The sequence below is a fragment of the Oncorhynchus masou genome, chromosome 12 (genome assembly GCF_036934945.1).
Source record: "Oncorhynchus masou masou isolate Uvic2021 chromosome 12, UVic_Omas_1.1, whole genome shotgun sequence".
In the NCBI taxonomy this organism is placed as follows: domain Eukaryota; kingdom Metazoa; phylum Chordata; class Actinopteri; order Salmoniformes; family Salmonidae; genus Oncorhynchus; species Oncorhynchus masou.
This window is the reverse complement of record NC_088223.1, coordinates 41,994,990-42,016,011: the sequence shown is the minus strand read 5'-3', so window position 1 is coordinate 42,016,011 and position 21,022 is coordinate 41,994,990. Positions and strand designations below refer to the sequence as shown.

The 21,022-nt window shown below is 40.4% G+C and overlaps 1 protein-coding gene across 1 annotated transcript; it reads right to left on the bottom strand.

Moving 5' to 3' along the window:
• Window positions 1-3,531: 3,531 nt before the first annotated feature.
• On the bottom strand, window positions 3,532-18,387 carry LOC135550111 (dnaJ homolog subfamily C member 8-like). Its single transcript, XM_064980608.1, has 9 exons — window positions 18,235-18,387; window positions 17,183-17,284; window positions 16,382-16,438; window positions 9,456-9,522; window positions 9,267-9,361; window positions 8,920-8,991; window positions 8,725-8,816; window positions 5,317-5,392; window positions 3,532-5,043 (listed from the first exon to the last, which is right to left on the bottom strand). The coding sequence occupies exons 1-9, from the start codon at window positions 18,325-18,327 to the stop codon at window positions 4,918-4,920; spliced, it is 780 nt and encodes a 259-aa protein (XP_064836680.1). The 5' UTR covers window positions 18,328-18,387; the 3' UTR covers window positions 3,532-4,917.
• Between the last annotated feature and the right edge of the window lie 2,635 nt (window positions 18,388-21,022).

The window sequence follows — 21,022 nt, the reverse complement described above, 5'->3', positions numbered from 1 at the left end:
GTTGAGCCTCTCATCAGGTGCGGACTTAGTGATTTGGAGGCCCCATGCAGAGACCAGTCTGAACCAGAGAAGGATATTGAAAATGCAGACTGAAAAGATTTGAAATTCCCTTCACTAGTAAAGCTATTTGCATCACCACATGGAAGACGAGGAGGAAGAAAAATAGATAACGAGACAGACTATTGCTATTATTATTTTTAAATTCCATTGATTTATTAGATGAATATTTCTACATATGATATTCATTGAAAGGTCTCCTCTTAGGATCCTCTTAAGTGCTGGTTTGTGTGTGTGTGTGTGTGTGCCAACTTGTGATTGAGGCTGCTGAGCTTTGCAGGACACAGGTTTGTGTCCTGCAACCTATCAAGATAGACCTGGATAGAGAAAGGGCAGAAGGTACTTGACAGGTTAGAAACTGAGATTATTCCATCCACTTCTGATATTCACCTTACACATCTTCCCTCATATGTTTTTTAAAATTATTGTTACTTTACTCTAAAGTTAAGACAGAGAGAGAGAGGGTGGGAAGTAGCCTAGCAGTTAAGAGTGTTGGGCCAGTAACCAAAAGTTTGCTGGTTTGAATCCCTGAACTGACTAGGTGATATGTTAAAAGAAAAAAGTTTTGCCCTTGAGTAAGGCACTTAACCCTAATTGTTCCTGTTTTGGCTCTGGATAAGAGGGTCTGTTAAATGACTCAAATGTAAAATACAGAGGTAGGTGCACTCCTGCCATCAAAGACTGTAGAAGACCCAACATAGTCCACAAGAATGTACACATCCTTACACATTTAAAACAAATTAATAGTTATTTTACTTTACTCCTAAAGTTTTGAGTTTTGTTGGTCCTAAGGGTTGAGAAGAAATGAGGGAGACAATTCAAAGACGGGGATGAATGAGTACTCACCCTGGTCAGTAAGCGGAGGCAGCAGGTCAGTGGAGGAGCTGAACTCTTGGAAGGCAGTGTGTCGGCCACATGCAGAAACTGAACAGTCCTGGACAAACTCGGCCATCAGGCTCTCATCCACCAGGGTCATGTTGGCAGTGACCTCATCAGGGAGGACCACAAACATCCTGCCGGACCACAAACATCCTGCCATCATCATGCAGGGAGAAAATGGAGAAGGGGTGAGATCAGATCAATTTGCTTTTTTTTTAATGAACAGTAAGAAGTATTTAACTTTTTATACCAGGTTGTGAGAGCAAATTAACTGTGCGGCCCAGGTCTGAGTTGAGTCCCAATTTCACTGGCTAATGGTTCTGGATCATCATGTAAAGGTTAGTGAGTGCCTCCCCTTCTAGCTGGAAGTCCCCCATCCCTCCACTTTGACTGAACTGAGTTATTGATCTATATACGCAAGTACGTACGTGTAAGAGCCAATAGATGAAGCTTAAGAACAACTTTAGGAGACAAAATGAGGCCTTGAACCCCAGCCCAAATTCCTTTGAACCAGGCCAGAACTTCTTTGCGGGGGCTTTGTCCGAATGCGATCCATCCACCTCGCCACCAGTGTGGTTGATTTACGACAATGGTTGTGCCCGTTTTGAATCTTTCCGCAAGGTGGCGCGAACTCTCCATATTTTGCAAATGCTTAGTTGGCCCCACAACGCTTATGTGGTTTTAAATTGGTGCCGATTTTTTTTATTTATCCAGTAACGAAAACCCTCACTGCTCAAATTACTCAACAAAAAAAATCTACAAAATTGCAACAAAAACAAAAAGCAGCATCAGCTCTACTTGAATACACAAGTATTGTCCGTGTCATTTTTCGTAGTTGTCGCTACTAAATTTGAGGGAATGTGTCCCCACTTTGAGGGAATACAATATCTCTGATCTGTTTTGGGCCCTTTTTTGACAAGATCACACCTCAGTTAGACAGCCCCTCATGCCACAATGCAGCATCATCACTTACACACTCACGCAGCAGGTCCACATGCTGATATCTTTTTGACTCCGGGAGAGCAAGGGCTGGGATGAATCAGACTCTGAATCCAGCTGTGCTGTTGCTAGTGCTCGCCAGTTGTAGGCTACTGGTGATGATGAGCCACCAACAGCAGCTGGGGCAAGAAATAATACCACAGAACAATGGATAGAGCACGTCGCCTGGATTCTGGCCGATTCAGTCATCTTTAACGGACAACATTTCTTGAGGGTTTGAACAAAAAAAGGGTTCGAGATTTCGTTCCTACTGGTAAACCGGTGTTAGAGTTGTAGAGTTGCAATATCAACAGACCCTTATCTATGGTTTGTATTGGCATGCATTCATCAGGACTACTTTTAAATTGTAGCGCAATTGAAATATTGGCATTGGGCCTAATGCACAATGTCTCCGGAAATACTGTCTGGATAGGCAATACTCGTTATAGAAAACAGTCAGGCCCGCAACCTGGACCTACAGGCTAATTACTACGTTTTTAAGCCCTCAACTATGTAGAATATTCACCTGTTGGAAACATCACACAGTTCAGGCTGGATCTGATTTGTCTATAGAGAAACTGAGCTATAGGCGCATTGAGCTCACAGAAAAAAACCTGAACGAAAAGGAATTCACATTATTTAACCGACATTGGTCAATTCGTTGTTTAAAAAACAAAAATAACTGGAATTTTGGTTAATCGCAAATCGCTCAGCACTACAGTTCAAAGACGGCTCGTGATGCAGGTTCACCTAGCCTATACAGGAAAGTTGTAAATTCTAAAACATTATTGGTAGCTGACTAGTATGCTGTTGCATCGAACATTTGTTTTACAATCTGCAATGTTTGAATTTCCAATTTTCAATTACTGAACAACCAGCCAGCAGTCACAAAATGGCAGCTTTGCTACAAAGCTATAGCTTTTGAGAAATGTTTAAAATGAGAACATTATGACCAAATAGGCCTACCAATAAACATTATCCATAAACTAAAGCAAAGCTAAACATGTCCTGGCACCCAGCACCTCGATTTAATCCGTGTGCGTTTCATTTTCTTCTAGATCACAGAAAGCCTAACATCGACTCGATAGGCATGCAGAAGCATAGACATGTCGCAATTTAAGCACCACGGACAACAACTGGTAGTCTATACTTTGTGAGTGGCTGGCTGGCTAACACAGACATATTTCAGGGGTGTGGGGACTCCGACATTGCGGGTGTCCAGAGAATCTGGAATGTGAAGATGCATTTCAATGCTTTCTTTTCTTTATGCCTCTGTAGCCGAAGAGAACACTTTGGTAGTCATTTCTATATGTATTGCCATGAGTTTATTAATATCCTCATGTTGTATCCTATATGTGCACACTTGATATGTCAATGAATTAATTTACAATTTACGCACTTTTAGTAAATATACATTTGTATAATTTTTTTGCTCTGTCACAATTTAGTCTAGTTGTCTTTGACAAATGAGTAATTTAATGTATTTTCAATTAATGATTATTAAAAGACAATGTTGAACAAGACTAAAAACTTGGGCTCATCATGCTTCACTTACAGGCAAGAACAAACCGACAAATGCCTTTGCTTTGATCACACACAGACGACCTGACTATCTCCTAAGAATATCTTGGACATTTTTATTGTTATAGTATAACGATTACAGTTCAACGGACAGAAAAACAGCTCTCACAGACGAGGCTTCGAATTTCCATGGTACTGTAGATTGAGTGAAACACTGCTGCAATTAAACATTTGATATGGATGCACAATGCTACTGCTAATTAAAGAACACTAGTGGTTAGATGATAGGTATATGATCACGACCAATGGTCAATTGGGGTAACATATTTTAATGTATTGGAGAAAACAAAGTCAGAGGGGGTATCATCATGGGAATATGAGTGGATTTTTTGTCTCTGTCCCAAATTACACCCCATTCGATATTTAGTGCACTTATATTCCCTGGGACCCATATGGCTCTGGTCAAAAGTAGTGCATTATATACGGATTGGGTGCCAATTGGGACGCTCCTGTGTAGTGGAATCCCAACTCACTGTGGGTTTGAAATTGTGATGAGCAAATCATCGGGGCAGCAGGTAGCCCAGTGGTTAGAGTGTTGGACTAGTAACCAAAAGGTTGCAAGATCAAATCCCCGACAAGGTAAAAATCTGTTGCTCTGCCCCTGAACAAGGCAGTTAACCCACTGTTCCTAAAATAAGAATTTGTTCTTAACTGACTTGCCTAGTTAAATAAAGGAAAAAAATAACCTGGATGGCAGGATACTTCGAGATATGGGGATACTCTCTTCCTCACTTTACAACCACTGCGCCTGAATAGAGGAGTAAACTACTCCCATTGTCCTCCAAGAGTGGCTGGATATTCTCCTTGTGTTTCACAGAGGGGGAAAATTCCTTAATAACATGTTACAGCATCTTGTACCTATTGACAAATACAAGGCAGTCGCTAGCTAAGGATTTCATTATTCTACCTCAACTAGATTGCCTCGTTTTGGAGTCAATACTTGGTAGACCACAAAATTGGCTTGTTACAAACAAGCTTTTATTTAAAGGTAAAAAAAGAAAAAAAAAGAACAGCACAAAAAGTCTAGTCAAACTAAGGTGGATACAGAAATGGAAGATTTCCTGTCATCTTGTCTACTTTGAGGCCAGTAAGTGTGATGGTCCCATGGAGGTTGCAGATCACAATTATGTACATAAAAAATAAACAAGCACAAAACTACATTTCTCAGGAGGCTGGATGCACTGTCAAGTGTAAGTAAGAATGTTGGGCTGAGTCTCGATTTCGCCAACCTTCTCCCGAAGTGTACGCTTGCTGTGGTAGAATTTTTACAATGGTGGAAACTCCCTCCAGCCAACGCTTACACACCACTCATATGCTTTTAAAACATCACGTGGAGTGTGCCAGTATACACTTCTGGAAAAGGGTGAAGAATCGGGATGGAGCCTTTGGGTAGTATCCTTAACCCTCACATCTCAACAGATGTTACTCTCTCTGCTCCATCTTGACTTTAGGAGGCTTCAGGAAGGACCGGGGTTTCTTCTCTTTTTTAGCCTTGCTCTTGCCTGCCTGGAAACTCCTCCAACTGTCCACTCGCCCATCCCTTGTTTCCTTGTGAAAATATAAGGTAGAGTCAGCGATGCACTAAGTAAACAGCAATATCGGCGACGACTTCTGAAACTACTACCTGCAGTTCACCCTGCTGCTCGTGGCAACGCCATACCCCTGAATCAGTTAAAACAACTGAAGAGCGAGTTATTCAACAGTAGGTACTCGGTCTCTCCTCATCCCAGGTTATTTTGGGTGATGATCAAAGTTCTGCTCAAAACATTACCACCCCCAAAAAAAATACTGAAATGTATTTACAACCTTTTTTCAACATACCTCAAAGTTTTTCTGCCATTCTCTCTCTCGCTTAGCTTTCTCTGCCGTCTCAATCTCTTCCTCTCTTGCCCTTTTCCTGAAAAGGAAAACATGAAACATTGAATTCCATTATATTCCCTCCTTAAGGACACAAAAAGACAAGCAAAGACATTAAGGGCCATGTACAGTGCATTCGGAAAGTATTCAGACCCCTTGACTTTTTCCACTTTGTTACGTTACAGCCTTATTAAAAAAAATCTATATTTACACACAATATCCCATAACAAAGCAAAAACAGGTTTAGAAATATTTGCAAATATATTTAACATAAAAAAACAGAAATATTACATTTACATAAGTATTCAGAGCCTTTACTCAGTACTTTGTTGAAGCACCTTTGGCAGCGAATACAGCCTCGAGTCTTCTTGGGTATGACGCTACAAGCTGGGCACACCTGTATTTGGGGAGTTTCTCACATTTTTCTCTGCAAATCCTCTCAAGCTCTGTCAGGTTGGATGGGGAGCGTCGCTGCACAGCTATTTTCAGGTCTCTCCAGAGATGTTTGATCAGGTTGAAGTCTGGGCTCTGGCCGGCCATCTCAAGGATGAACTTTCAGAGACTTGTCCCAAAGCCACTCCTGTGTGGTCTTGGCTGTGTGCTTAGGGTCATTGTCCTGTTGGTGAACCTTTGTCCCAGTCGATTCCTAAGAGCTCTGGAGCAGGTTTTCATCAAGGATCTCTACTTTGCTCCGTTCATCTTTCCCTCAATCTTGACTAGTCTCCCAGTCCCTGCTGCTGAAAAACATCCCCACAGCATGATTCTGCCACCACCACACTTCACCGTAGGGATGGTACCAAGTTTCCTTCAGATGTGACGCTTGCCATTCAGACCAGAGTTCAATCTTGGTTTCATCAGACCAGAGAATCCTGTTTCTCCTGGTCCGAGAGTCCTTTAGGTGCCTTTTGGCAAACTCCAAGCGGGTTGTGCCTTTTATTGAGGAGTGGCTTCCGTCTGGCCACTCTACCATAAAGGCCTGATTGGTGGAATGCTGCAGAGATGGTTGTCCTTCTGGAAGGGTCTCCCATCTCTACAGAGGAACTCTGGAGTGCTGTCAGAGTGACCATTGGGCTCCTGGTGACCTCCCTGACCAAGGCCTTTCTCCCCCCAGATTGCTTAATTTGGCCGGTGGCCAGCTTCAGGAAGAGTCTTGGTGGTTCCAAAATTATTCCATTTAAGAATGATAGAGGCCTGTTTTCTTGGGGACCTTCAATGCTGCAGAAAGTTTTTTCCCCCCCAGATCTGTGCCTCGACACAATCCTGTCTCGGAGCTCTATGGACAATTCCTTCGACCTCATGGCTTGGTTTTTGCTCTCAATGTCAACTCTGGGACCTTATATAATAGACAGGTGTGTGCCTTTCCAAATCATGTTCAATCAATTGGACTCCAAATCAAGTTGTAGAAACATCAAGGAAACAGGATGCACCGGAGCTCAATTTCATGTCTCATAGCAAAGGGTCTGAATACTAATGTAAATAAGGAATTTGTTTATTTTCTTAAATACATTTGCAAACATTTCTAAAAAAAACAAAACAATGTTCTCTTTGTCATTATTGTTTTCCTCCCCAATTTAAATCATGTCATCGCTGCAACTCCCCAATGGGATCGGGAGGCGAAGGTCAAGCCCCCTAAACATGACCTGCCAAACCGCACTTATAAACACCCGGCTGCTTAACCCAGAATCCAGCCACACCAATGTGTGGGAGGAAACATTGTTCAACTGACGGCCGTGGTCAGCCTGCAGAAGCCCGGCCCGTCACAAGTAGTCGCTAGAGCACGATGAGCCAAGAAAAGCCCCGCCCCCTCGGCCAAACCCTCCCTTAACCTGGACGACGCACGGCCGGTTGTGATACAACCTGGGATCGAACCTAGGTCTATAGTGACGCCTTAAACCACTGCCCCACTCGGGATCGAACCCGGATCTGCAGTGATTCCTTAGATCGCTGCGCCACTCGGGAGGCCCAACATTGACTAGGTTTACATGCACACTAATAATTCAATATTGAATTGATTATGGCAGTGGGCAGATTATGCAATAGTCATGAAAACACCTTACTCTGCATAAGTTTAAAGCACACACTGATAAAACACCTGGTTTTCTGATCAATCTTTCAAATTATTAGGACATTTAAACACCTTAAAACGGTCTTCCAGCGGTGTACTTGATCTGCGCATGTGCTAGCGCCAGCCGAGCGAGCCTCCCTCTTCAGTGCCAGTGAAGTGTGTTCAGAACAACAATGGATGTGTCTTAGAAGTAGTTCAAACTTCATACAGCAGGTCCAAACTCAGAATCAAATATGCGTCCCAAAAATGTGTTCACTGCGGTAGATTGTTTATTTTCACCAACGATTTTCTGCAGTTAGAGTGCCACCAGGAAGCCTGGTTTCAGATGGGTCCACGTAAATAGGATTATAAAAGGAAATCGTTCTTCTTGTAAAGCATGTAAACATTTTTAAATGAGCTTATTATATTAAATCTGACTATCCACAACAATCACATTATTGTGTGCATGTAACTGCACACGCTGTGAGTCTTCTGTGCTGTTCTGCATTTCATGGACAATATACAGCCTTCAGAAAGTATTCACTCCTTGAATTTCTCCACATTTTGTTATACAACTTGAATTTAAAATGAATTAGATTACGTTTTTGTGTCACTGGCCTACACACAATACCCCATAATGTGAGTGGAATTTTTAATTAATAAAAAATGGTAAAGCTGAAATGTGTTGAGTCAATAAGTATTCAACCCCTTTGTTATGGCAAGCCTAAATAAGTTCAGGAGTAAACATGTGCTTAACAAGTCACATAAATTGCATGGACTCACTGTGTGCAATAAGTGTTTAACATAAAATGTAAATGACTACACCACATACAGATAGTTGTATGGTCCCTCGGTCGAGCAGCGAATTTCAAACACAGATTCAACCACAAAGACCAGGAATGTTTTCTAATGCCTTGCAAAGGGCACCTATTTGCAGACGGGTAAAATAAAAGTAGACATTTGAATATCCCTTTGAGCATGGTGAAGTTATTACACTTTGGGTGGTGTATCAATACACCCAGTCACTACAAAGATACAGGCGTCCTTCCTAACTCAGTTGCCGTAGAGGAAGAAAACCGCTCAGGGATTTCACCATGAGGCCAATGGTGACTTTAAAACCGAGTTTAATGGCTGTGATAGGTTGAAAATTGTGGATAGATCAACAACAGTTACTCCACAATACTAAGTGAAAAGAAGGAAGCATCCTGTTTGCAACAAGGCACTAAAGTAAAACTGCAAAAATAATTACTTTATACAGGCCTAGCTAAAGTTTGGTTTTAAAATCATCTTGAAAATCTATGGCAAGTTGACTGAAATGGCACCATTACCTTTCATGCATGTCCTTGGCTTCCCGCTCCTTCCTCTTGATTTCAAGCTCTGCAAACAGCTTCATAGTCTGCTTATACACCGCCTGTCTGAACTGACAATCAAGAAAAGAGTGGTTTCCTTTGCAATAACAATAAGCCCAGTCTCAAAAACAGCCTTACATCTGTTACAAGTTATATTTAACCACTTGTCAATACCATTTCTGGGTCATCCTCCTCCAGGAATTGAGGCTTCCCATCCTTTTTCAGCTGTTTCTTCTTCTCTTTCATCTGTTGCAATTTAAAAAAAAGATGCAGTTGAAGTGTCATATGCTGTGGCAATACATGAACTCAACTGTAATCGTGGCATCACTAGTATTAATACAATTGTACAGTGAATCTATGTCCCAAATGGCACCATATTCCCTTTACAGTGCATTACTTTTGACCAGAACCCTATAGGTCATGGTCAAAAGTAGTGGACAATATAGGGAATAGGGTTCCATTTGGGAAGCTACTGTACCTATCAGACGTGTGAACAGAGGGACAGGTGGTTAGTTACTCACATTATGCTCAACATATTCCCTTCCTGCTTGGATCACATCAACTGCCCTCTTCTTCTGTTCTGGGTCCAGCAGGTTTTTGTATGCCTTGTCCACAGCTAGAAATACAGTGGGATTGGGGTTGTTAAGAACTCTTTGAATGTATTAGTCTAACTGATGTAGACATACTGTTGACGGCAATTATATTTCTACCTTCAAAGGCTAGTTGTGCTCTGTCTGGATCATCCTGGTTCTTGTCTGGATGGACCAAGATGGACAACTGAAATGGGAGGAGAAATTAGTTGGCCTTCATTAGTGTGAGAATCAACAATATCAAATCAAAAGTGTATTTGTTAAATACACAGGACACATTGGGGTGTAAATGGCAGTGGTGGGAAAAGTACCCAATTGTCATACTTGAGAAAAAGTATAGATAGAAAGTTACGAGTAAGAGTCACCCAGTAAAATACTTGAGTAAAAGTCTAAAAGCATTGGATTTTAAATATACCTAAGTACCAAAAGTACATTTATTTGATCAAATATACTAAGTATAAATCATTTCAAATTCTTATATTATGCAAACCAGAAAGCAGAATTTTCTTGTTTTTAAAATGTATGTATGTATAGCCAGGGTCACATTCCAACACTCAGACATTAGTTACAAAAGATGCACTTGTGTTTAGTGAGTCCGCCAGAACATAGGCAGTAGGGATGACCAGGTGTTCTCTTGATACGTGAGTGAATTTCACAATTTTCCTGATCTGCTATGCATTCAAAATGTAAATGAGTACTTTTTGGTGACATGGAAAATGTATGGAGTAAAAAGCAAAAGTATATATATTTTTAAAATACATTTAATTGAACCTTTATTTAACTAACCAAGTCAGTTAAGAACAAATTCTTATTTACAATGACGGCCTACCAGGGAACAGTGGGTTAACGACCTTGTTCAGGGGCAGAAGGACAGATTTTTACATTGTCAACTCGTAGATTCGATCCAGCAACCTTTCGGTTACTGGCCCAATGCTCGCGCCAAGTAAAAGTTGTCAAAAATATAAATAGCAAAGTACAGGCACCCCCAAAAAACTAGTGAAGTATTTTAACTAAAGTTCTTTACACTACTGGTAAACGGTGCAATGAAATGCTTTATTTGCTCTCTCTCAACAGTGCAGTGAAACATGAACTCAAAATAATAACATAAGGCAATAAGTGGTGCAATACAAATAAGGCAGTAGAACATTAAAGATGGAATCTGTAGTGTGCGGAAACAGCGCCACTGCCGCCACACCACCTTTGTTATTGTTGCAGAGCTGTGGGGTGCGAGCAGAATAGTAAAGAAAATTGCAATACGTAGTGCTCTTCTATGTAGAGTCTGACCGATAAATCAGTTGACCAATAAATCAATTTTATTGGCCGATAGCCCTTCACAAAAAGTTGCATCGATCTTTATTCCACAGATAAAGCGGCGATATTATATACATTGAAATAACAAATACGTCTGCTAATTTGCAGTCGTTTTTTTCCCTAGGGGGTGCTCTGTGTATTGCTCGTTGAACATAATTCTGCCCTAAAACACGAGGTGAGAAGAGTAGGCCTTATTGATTTTTATTTAATTAACTGGGCAGTTAAGAACAAATTATTATTTACAGTGACGGCCTAGGGACAGTGGGTTATTAGCCTTTTTTGAATTAAGTAAATCATCAAAAGTGCTCTATATCAAGCAAGCAGCCCAGTCCTCATCACTTCCAGTGAGGGAAAAAAGTATTTGATCCCCTGCTGATTTTGTACGTTTGCCCACTGACAAAGAAATGATCAGTCTATAATTTTAATGGTAGGTTTATTTGAACAGTGAGAGAGACAGAATAACAACAACAAAAATCCAGAAAAACACATGTCAGAAATGTTATAAATTGATTTGCATTTTAATAAGGGAAATAAGTATTTGATCCCTCTGCAAAACCTGACTTAGTACTTGGTGGCAAAACCCTTGTCGGAAATCACAGAGGTCAGACGTTTCTTGTAGTTGGCCACAAGGTTTGAACACATCTCAGGAGGGAGATGTGAGGTCTAGCCAGTCTCCAGACCTTAATCCCATAGAATATCTGTGGAGGGAGCTGAAGGTTCGAGTTGCCAAACGTCAGCCTCGAAACCTTAATGACTTGGAGACAATCTGCAGAGGAGAGGGACAAAATCCCTCCTGAGAAAGTTATCTGCTTATAAAACAAACTAAAAAACTAAAAAAAAAAAAAGAGTAGCACGGTGGCGCTGTTCGTTGTCAACCAAATTAGGTTGCTGTTACTCCAGTCGATTGCAGAATTCAGCCTTTTTGACAGCTTATACGGTGGGGCAAAAAGTATTTAGTCAGCCACCAATTGTGCAAGTTCTCCCACTTAAAAATATGAGGCCTGTAATTTCCATCATAGGTACACTTCAACTAGGACAGACAAAATTAGAATATTTTTTTTTTGCAAATTATGGTGGAAAATAAGTATTTGGTCAATAAACTTTTGTTATTTCCCACCATAATTTGCAAATAAATTCATTAAAAATCCTACAATGTGATTTTCTGGATTTTTTCCCCCTCATTTTGTCTGTCATAGTTGAAGTGTACCTATGATGAAAATTTCAGGCGGCTCATCTTTTGAATTGAGAGAACTTGCACAATTGGTGGCTGACTAAATACTTTTGTCCCACTGTACTAAAGTCGATTTAAAAAAATTCACACTAGTCCCCTCGTTCGGTGATCGGCGTTTTTGGGCCGTGACAACGGAAAGCCAGCAGGCAGACCTACGGTATGTTTCAGCAGGGACGTTTGGTAGGTTGACCTGATTTGTAACTATGAAAATAATTGTCAAACAGATCGTGAACAAAAAAAGTGTACGTCTTATTCTAGAGGGGCGTCAATAAATAGAAAAATAATTGGGTTAGGGTGTAGAGCAAGATTTATGTCATCTTGTCTTCAGGATATCTTATTATTGATTTACTTTTAGTCTGATCAGTGGAACAATTCTTATTCTTAACAATAGGCTAAAATCTAGGATAATTACTGTGCTTGTCGGTAAGAACAGTACTGTTATTATTCCTCTTCACAATTTTGCCAGTGTAATCACGCCTACTTGAGTCTTTGAAAATTAATTATATCAGGCTATGTATTTTTACAGTACTTTGTGGACAGTTTCGAATAAGTCAAATAGACATTAGATATTAAATGCTCCAGGTATCTAATACAATTGGACACTTTAGTATTGTGCATATGCTAGGCAGAGATGGTATGGGGACTCACAACCGATCCTGTTGTCCATGTAGAGCAAGATGTCGTCAAGGAGCTTCAACTCGTTGGAATAAACCACCTGAATATTGATATTCACTTGAAGGTTGGGTGATTGAAAATGTTCTTGTTATAACAATTCATTTCTCAAACACCCAGCACTTCGGGGGAAGCCAACCCAGCAAGCAGGAATTTCTTCCAGACCTATTTTAAAGAGAGAGTTCACCCAAATTACAAAATCTTTGTGTCCTTACCTTGAAAGCAGTCTATGGACAAGGAGACTGCAATCTATGATTTGGTTACCCACTGCCAATTAATATATACATATTTTTTTTTAAATGTACTTTAAATTTAATCCCCCAAACAAACTCAGCGAATGATGAGTGTTAACGTTCTAAGCATCTTGAATACACCTTATTTTTTTTACATTTTCCACCATGGTCATACGCCTAAGCCGTGCCAAAATACATAGAATTGCATTTAAAACAGTACAATTTTCCATCTAGGGGTTGTGCCAGGGCGCAATGAAATTCACATAGCAAATATCACTCCAAGCTTTCTTCAAATGTTGGCAGCCCTGCAGGAAGGTAGTTAGCTTAGCTAGCTAGCAATCTGTACAGACACTCCTCCTTGATACATTACTGTCTGGGCTCTATTATATATCAGTGGGCTTATTTAGTTAGTTTTCTGCAAAAAGCAAGACAATTGGCGCAGATCAATCATTCAGGCGATGTGCTTGCATTCATAATGAGATAAGATTGTTGTTAGTTAGCTAGTTAAATTAGAACGTGTTACTAAACCCAATGCAGTAACTATTTTACCGCATGAATGTTCAGTCATCAGCGGATGCCATTTGCAGTTGAAATATACAGCCAATGAATTTTGTATTGAATAACAGTAATTTACATTATGGTTTCAGTATGAAAACATTGTTCTAATAAAGAGCTAGTGTGTGCTTTTCATAACAAGCTCTCATTGAGTTTCCACTGCCAATGTCACAAAAAAAATGTAGGAAAACAAAATGTTGCTTTTTGGTCTTAATTTAAGGTTAGCCATAAGGTTAGCAGTGAGGTTAAGAGAAATTGTAGAAATAGGCAGGGGTTATGACTTTGTGGCTGTGGTAACAACCCTCTCATTGCAAGGTTGTTATAAAGGCATGCATCTCAGTGCTAGAGGTGTCACTACAGACCCTGGTTCGATTCCAGGCTGTATCACAACCGGCCATGATTGGGAGTAACATAGGGTGGCGCACAATTAGCCCAGCGTCGTCCGGGTTAGGGTTTAGCTGTCATTGTAAATATGAATTTGTTCTTAACTGATTACCTAGTTAAATTAAAAAAAATATTTTAAAAAAGTGTTTCTTGAATCTACTCAATACAAATTAAATCTAGTGGTGACATTACGAACTGCAAGTTTATGTATAGGTTATGAATAGTGCAGTTTCAGATTTATTTTGAGACTGAGTTTAATTCATTCAGCCCTTGTTGTTTATTCATGTGCTTGTGGTGCTTCAGCACAAACACTTATGGATTCTTACCCACTGCAGTAGATAGAAAAATCTTTAAGTTGTACCTAAGGGAAACTGAAAAACGTGTATTTACTTTCATACTTATAGAAGATAGTTGCTTTTTGATGGTTATCATGTAAACCACAAATAAAATGTTCTTAAATAATGTTAATTTAAATACTTAGTTAAGAAATCAACATTTAGAGCATCTGTTAATCTTCTGGAGCGTCAATTGTGTTATAAAAAGGTATGTTTTTCAAGTTTACATACACCTTAGCCAAATACACACATAGTAGCCAAATACACTTACTCAGTTACTCACAATTCCTGACATTTAATCCTAGTCTTAGGTCAGTCAGGGTCACCACTTTATTTTAAGAATGTGAAATGTCAGAATAATAGTAGGGAGAATGATTTATTTCAGCTTTTACCACATTCCCAGTGGGTTAGAAGTTTACATACACTCAATTAGTATTTGGTAGCATTGCCTTGAAATTGTTTAACTTGGGTCAAAGTTTCAGGTAGCCTTCCACAAGCTTCCCACAATAAGTTGGGTGAATTTTGGCCCATTCCTCATGACAGAGCTGTTGTAACTGAGTCAGGTTTGTAGGCCTCCTTGCTCGCACCCGCATTTTCAGTTCTGTCCACAGATTTTCTATAGGTTTGAGGTCAGGGCTTTGTGATGGCCACTCCAATACCTCAACTTTTGTCCTTAAGCCATTTTGCCACAACTTTGCTTGGGGTCATTGTCCACATGGAAGACCCATTTGCGACCAAGCTTTAACTTCCTGAATGATGTCTTGAGATGTTCATTTTTGATCCTCATGATGCCATCTATTTTGTGAAGTGCACCAGTCCCTCCTGCAGCAAAGCACCCTCACAACATGATGCTGCCACCCCCGTGCTTCACGGTTGGGATGGTGTTCTTCGCCTTGCAAGCCTCCCCCTTTTCCTCCAAACAATGGTCATTGTGGCCAAACAGTTCTATTTTTGTTTCATCAGACCAGGGGACATTTCTCCAAAAAGTACGATCCTTGCCCCCATGTGCAGTTGCAAACCGTAGTCTGGCTTTTTTATGGCGGTTTTGAAGCAGTGGCTTCTTCCTTGCTGAGCAGCCATTCAGGTTATGTCGATATAGGACTAATTTTACTGTGGATATAGATACTTTTGTACCTGTTTCCTCCAGCATCTTCACAAGGTCCTTTGCTGTTGTTCTGGGATTGATTTGCACTGTTCGCACCACAGTACGTTCATCTCTTGGAGACAGAACGCGTCTCCTTCCTGAGCGGTATGACGGCTGCGTGGTGTTTATACTTGCATACTATTGTTTGTACAGATGAACGTGGTACCTTCAGGCATTTGGTAATTGCTCCCAAGGATTAACCAGACTTGTGGTCTTTGCTGATTTCTTTTGATTTTCCCATGATGTCAAGCAAAGAGGCGCTAAGTTTGAAGGTAGGCCTTGAAATACATCCACAGGTACACCTCCAATTGACTCAAATGATGTCAATTAGCCTATCAGAAGCATCTAAAGCCATGCCATAATTTTCTGGAATTTAGCAAGCTGTTTAAAGGCACAGTCAACTTAGTGTATGTAAACTTATGACCCACTGGAATTGTGATACAGTGAATTATAAGTGAAATAATTTGCCTGTAAACAATTGATTAAAAAATTACTTGTGTCATGCACAAAGTAGACGTCCTAGCAGACTTGCCAAAACTATAGTTTTTGTTAACAAGAAACGTGTGGAGTGGTTGAAAAACGAGTTTGAATGACTCCAACCTAAGTGTATGTAAACCTATGACTTCAACTGTACATATAAATAATCGGTGACCTTTGCCTCCCTAGAATTGGTATTTGGTATCAGATTTAAAAAACCTATCAGTCGGGCTCTACTTTCTTCACGCATGCAATGATGTCAGAGGGTAAAAAAAAACAGTGTTCGTTGTTTGCAGTAACTTCTTTGTTGTTGTAATATTGCAAATGGATGTGGCGGTTTCACTATTAAGAATATCAGCTATAAAGATATGGTGGGAAATATAAAACTATAGAATGTACAGTATTTACTATGGAATGTACTTTCAATGTGACAGTTATTTACTGTAGATAAAGTGAGCAGTACAATTAAATAACAGCAATGATGGTAGTGAGTGAAAGTGTGTATGTATGAAAGTGTGAATGGGTGTGTCAAGAGTCAGTGCAAATAGTATTTTAATAGGGTGTGGGTGACTAGCAGGTACAGTATGTGCAGGTGGAAAGCTGGGGTTAGCTGTTCAACTGTTATGACCTGGAAGCTGTGTTGGAACCGGTAGGTCTAAGACCGGACCCTCCGGTACCTACTGTCAGATATGTAGTATACCTACCGCTCTGAATCTCTTCTTCAACTCCTCATCTGTTGCCTCTGGATCAATTTGTAACACCTGAAATTCAAATTAGGCATTTCACTGGAAGCAAAGTTTACACTGCATAGCTTAATCAACACAGATCTGTATTTACCTCAAGCGATTCAAACAGCTAGACAAAGTTGCCAGTGTTGTACAAAGGATGTTGCAAGACCCACAGGTTGATCCTTAAATTAAAAATAAATAAAAAAACTCCTAGGCCTCACTCCCCCCTATCTGTGATACCTACCGCAGCCCTCATCCTCCACATTTAACACCCATTCTGCCAGTCACATTCTGTTAAAAGGTCCCCAAAGCACACACATCAAATCAAATTGTATTTGTCACATGCACCGAATACAACAGGTGTAGACCTTACAGTGAAATGCTTACTTACAAGCCCTTAACCAACAACGCAGTTAAGAAAAATAAGTGTTAGGCAAATTTTTTATAAATAAGGTGTGGTGTTGGTACTATGCTGTGTTGTCATGAGTTGCTGCCATGCTCTGATGTTGTTTTAGGTCTCTCTTCAACAGTCACACAAAGTTACCATTTAACTTCTGACACTAATGCAGCACCTTCAACAAGTATCTCAAATGGGTTGAAACCTGCTACGATGCACCTGTCAGCACAACACCTAAGCCATTATGGCAAGAGGCTTGAACCTCTTAATGAGGTTGCTGGTGTTGTACTAAGGACACTTCAATGCAGTTATACACAACAACCTTGTCACAATAATAATAGATCAACTACAGCTGCATGTGACAGGAACTAGCCACTTACCTCAAATGGGTTTAAATTGAAGTAGGATGACCCAGGTCTGAGCAGCCTGTCTATTTGCTGCTTCGAGGTTAGCACAGAGTCTCTTTTCTCTATCTGCTTAACCTGTTGAATAGAGACATGCCATATTAGTTAGGGTCACAGAAGTTCAGTCATGGTCATATTAGCAAGCAAATGGATATTTACATCATCTTGATCCCTTTCACTGGCCAGCTGGCATAGCATTATCTGTCATGACTCATGAGTCCACTTGGGGAAGGTTGGATAGATGGAACTGAGCATGTTTACATTCATGCCAGAGATCCAACCCACTTGCTTACAGCTGCACTAGGGTCAGACAGGCTTCCTATCTAGATTAAAACACCCCAGAGCAGGTGCGAGATGTGGCTCAGAAAATTAAACTCCATCCAGGGATGAGAAATGCGTTTTACTCCTAAAATTGTCCCATTACCCTAACCGTTACACCGTGAAGATTGAATGACTTCTAAAAACGAGTAGTCTTTCAATGTTCTTGGTGTAACAGTTGGCATAATGGGACAATTCGAGTACTATACAACGTATTTCTCATCCCTGGATTGGGATATATTTTCCGAGTCATACATCTTAATCTACACAGGAAGCCTGTCCAACCTAGTGCAGGTAGCTGTAAAGAGGGTCGAATCTGCTGTGCTGGCTAGCAAGAGCACAAAACAGATCAAATACTCAACCATTTCACCACCGTTTAAATGGGAAACAAAATTCCTCTACACTGATAGAATAGCCGCGTAACAAACTATATGCGTGTCATGATCACAGAGAAGTGTACTGGCGAATCAACAACACTACTCGGTTAGCACTTGGTAGCTTAGCTTAGCTAGCTAGCACGTACACACACCGTGTTATGCGAGCTTGCTAGCCCAGTTAACGTTAGCTAACTTTAGCCCCTCTAGCTAGCAGATGTTTGTAGGCCTCATAAATGCAGGTCCATGGGACGAATTATCGGTATTTGTCAAATTCATAATGTTAGGTTACATATCAACACACTGAGTAAGATGTATTTCCTAAATGTATTTTACCTCTGTGTAGAAATGATTGAATAAATCATCCGGACCACTCTGGGTAGAGGGCTCTCCTCCAGCAGCCGCCATCTTGGCTAAGACTTCATTCATCTGACGTCGCAATATCCACTATCACATGACTGTCAATGCAGTTTGGGTGTTTTTGCGCTCAAATACATTTATACAAATAAAAAATAGGGAATTTCAATAAATGTCAATGAAATATAAAACATATTGCAAAGATATATTGTTTCAGATTGTCCTTTGAAACATTTTCCAAACAATTCAATACATTGCGTTCAACATAGCTAGCTGATGCAAAAGCTTACACTATAAAACTTTTAATAAAATGTTGATAATTTTTTTTTAAACAGTTCAAAATATTTATTATTTTTGCTCAAAAAATTATTCGGGTGTTCAAAAATATACCACAACAATTCCACCAATGATCCTTCACCGCCAATGAACAGAAAAAGCAGTTTTCAGTCGGACAATTCAGAGTATCTGTGCGTGTTCCTGGGAAGGGAGCTCTCATCAGATTCCGAGTCGGTGAAGCGTCCTCCACGCGACGGTCTCCAGAGTCCATAGAGAAAGTCTTCTAGGGTGGTCAGGCGTGTGTCCAGAGCTGTCAACTTCTGCTCGATTACCTCCTGTAGCCGGAATCCTTGATAAAACATCGACTGCATGTCCGCAGTGTACTGCAGCCGAGGCGGCAGCGGTTGAAATTAAAATTACCAATACGATCTCAATCATTGTTGCAAGTTATATACATTTGTCTCCAAAATAGGAATTAAGATCATGTGTACTGTCTACTAATGATACGGTATGGATAAATATCTTATAAACCCCAGACACATCTATGATGAAACGTATTGGTCAGTCACCTGGTTTTGATTCCTCTTGATGATTCGAAGGCTGATGAAGAGGATGATCAGCAAGACCACAATCAGAGCAAAGGTGACATTGGGCCACTCATGAAGTGCCCAGAACATGGCATCACTGCAAGCGCCATGGACAGATGTGTCCCGAATGCCCACTTGAGGGAACTCCATTCCAACTTGTGACCACGAGGGGATCCCACAGAGATTCATGCACGCCATCTCTGATAGTGTCCTCTTTTTCTTCTCCGGTCAATTGACGAGGCGCATGCTCATGAGAAACCAAAATCGGTACATGCAGACTTGAGAATTTGAAATTCCACAACCTCAACCCCTATTGTGATGTAATAGTGCTAGACAAATGTGAAATATGTCATAAAAGACTACATGTTCAATAGAAATAGGCACTGTTGCTTTTTGCCAAGCTAAATCATCACCTTACACATACATCACACCAGTCTTGAAATCTCAAAGAATAACAAGTCAATTTACTTGAACGAAACTGTATAGAAACAATAAAAAAAATGGCTATCAATATTTATATCTACTAATTCAAGGGTTTTTCTTTATTTTTACTATTTTCTACATTGTAGAATGATAGTGAAGACATCAAAACTATGAAATAACACACATGGAATCATGTAGTAACCAAAAACAGTGTTAAACAAATCAAAATATATTTTATATTTAGATTCTTCAAAGTAGCCACCCTTTGCCTCGATGACAGCTTTGCACACTCTTGGCATTCTCTCAACCAGCTTCATGAGGTAGTCACTTGGAATGCTTTTCCAAAAGTCTTGAAGGAGTTCCCACATATGCTGAGCAACTTGTTGGTTGCTTTTCCTTCACTCTGAGGTCGAACTCATCACAAACAATCTCAATTGTCATTGTTGGGGTCATTGTTCTGTTGAAAAACAAATGATAGTCCCACTAAGCGCAAACCAGATGGGATGGCATATCACTGCAGAATGCTGCCGTAGCCATGCTGGTTAAGATTGCCTTGAAATCTAAATAAATCACCAAGTGTCACCAGCAAAGCACCTCCTCTCCTCCATGCTTCATGGTGGGAACCACACATGCGGAGATCATCTGTTCACCTACTCTGCGTCTCACAAAGACACGGTGGTTGGAACCAAAAATCTCAAATTTGGACCCATTAAACCAAAGGACAGATTTACACCGGTCTAATTGGTCATGTTTCTTGGCCCAAGCAAGTCTCTTCTTCTTATTGGTGTCATTTAGTAGTGGTTTCTTTGCAGCAAATCGACCATGAAGGCCTGATTCATGCAGTCTCCTCTGAATAGTTGATGTTGAGATGTGTGCTACTTGAACTCTTGTGAAGAATTTATTCGGGCTGCAATCTTAGGTGCAGTTAATTGCCAATTTCTGAGGCTGGTAACTCTAATGAACATATCCTCTGCAGCAGAGGTAACGCTGGGTCTTCCTTTCCTGTGTCGGTGGTCCTCGTGAGAGCAAGATTCATCATAGGGATTGATAGTTTTTGCAACTGCACTTGAAACTTTCAAAGTTCTTGAAATTTTCTGGATTGACTGACCTTCATGTCTTAAAGTAATGGACTGTTGTTTCTCTTTGCTTATCTGAACTGTTCTTGCTATAATATGGACTTGGTCTTTTACCAAATAGGGCTATGTTCTGTATACAAAACCTACCTTGTCACAACTGATTGGCTCAAACGCATTAAGTGAAGAAATTCCACAAATGAACTTAAGGCACACCTGTTAATTGAAATGCATTCCAGGTGACTACCTCACAAAGCTGACTGAGAGAATCTTAAGAGTGTGCCAAGCTGTCAAGGCAAATTGATTTAACTAGGCAAATCACTTAAATTCTTATTTACAATGATGGCCTACTCCCCCGGCCAAACCCTCCCCTCAACTGGGTCTGTAGTGTCACCTCAAGCGCTGCAG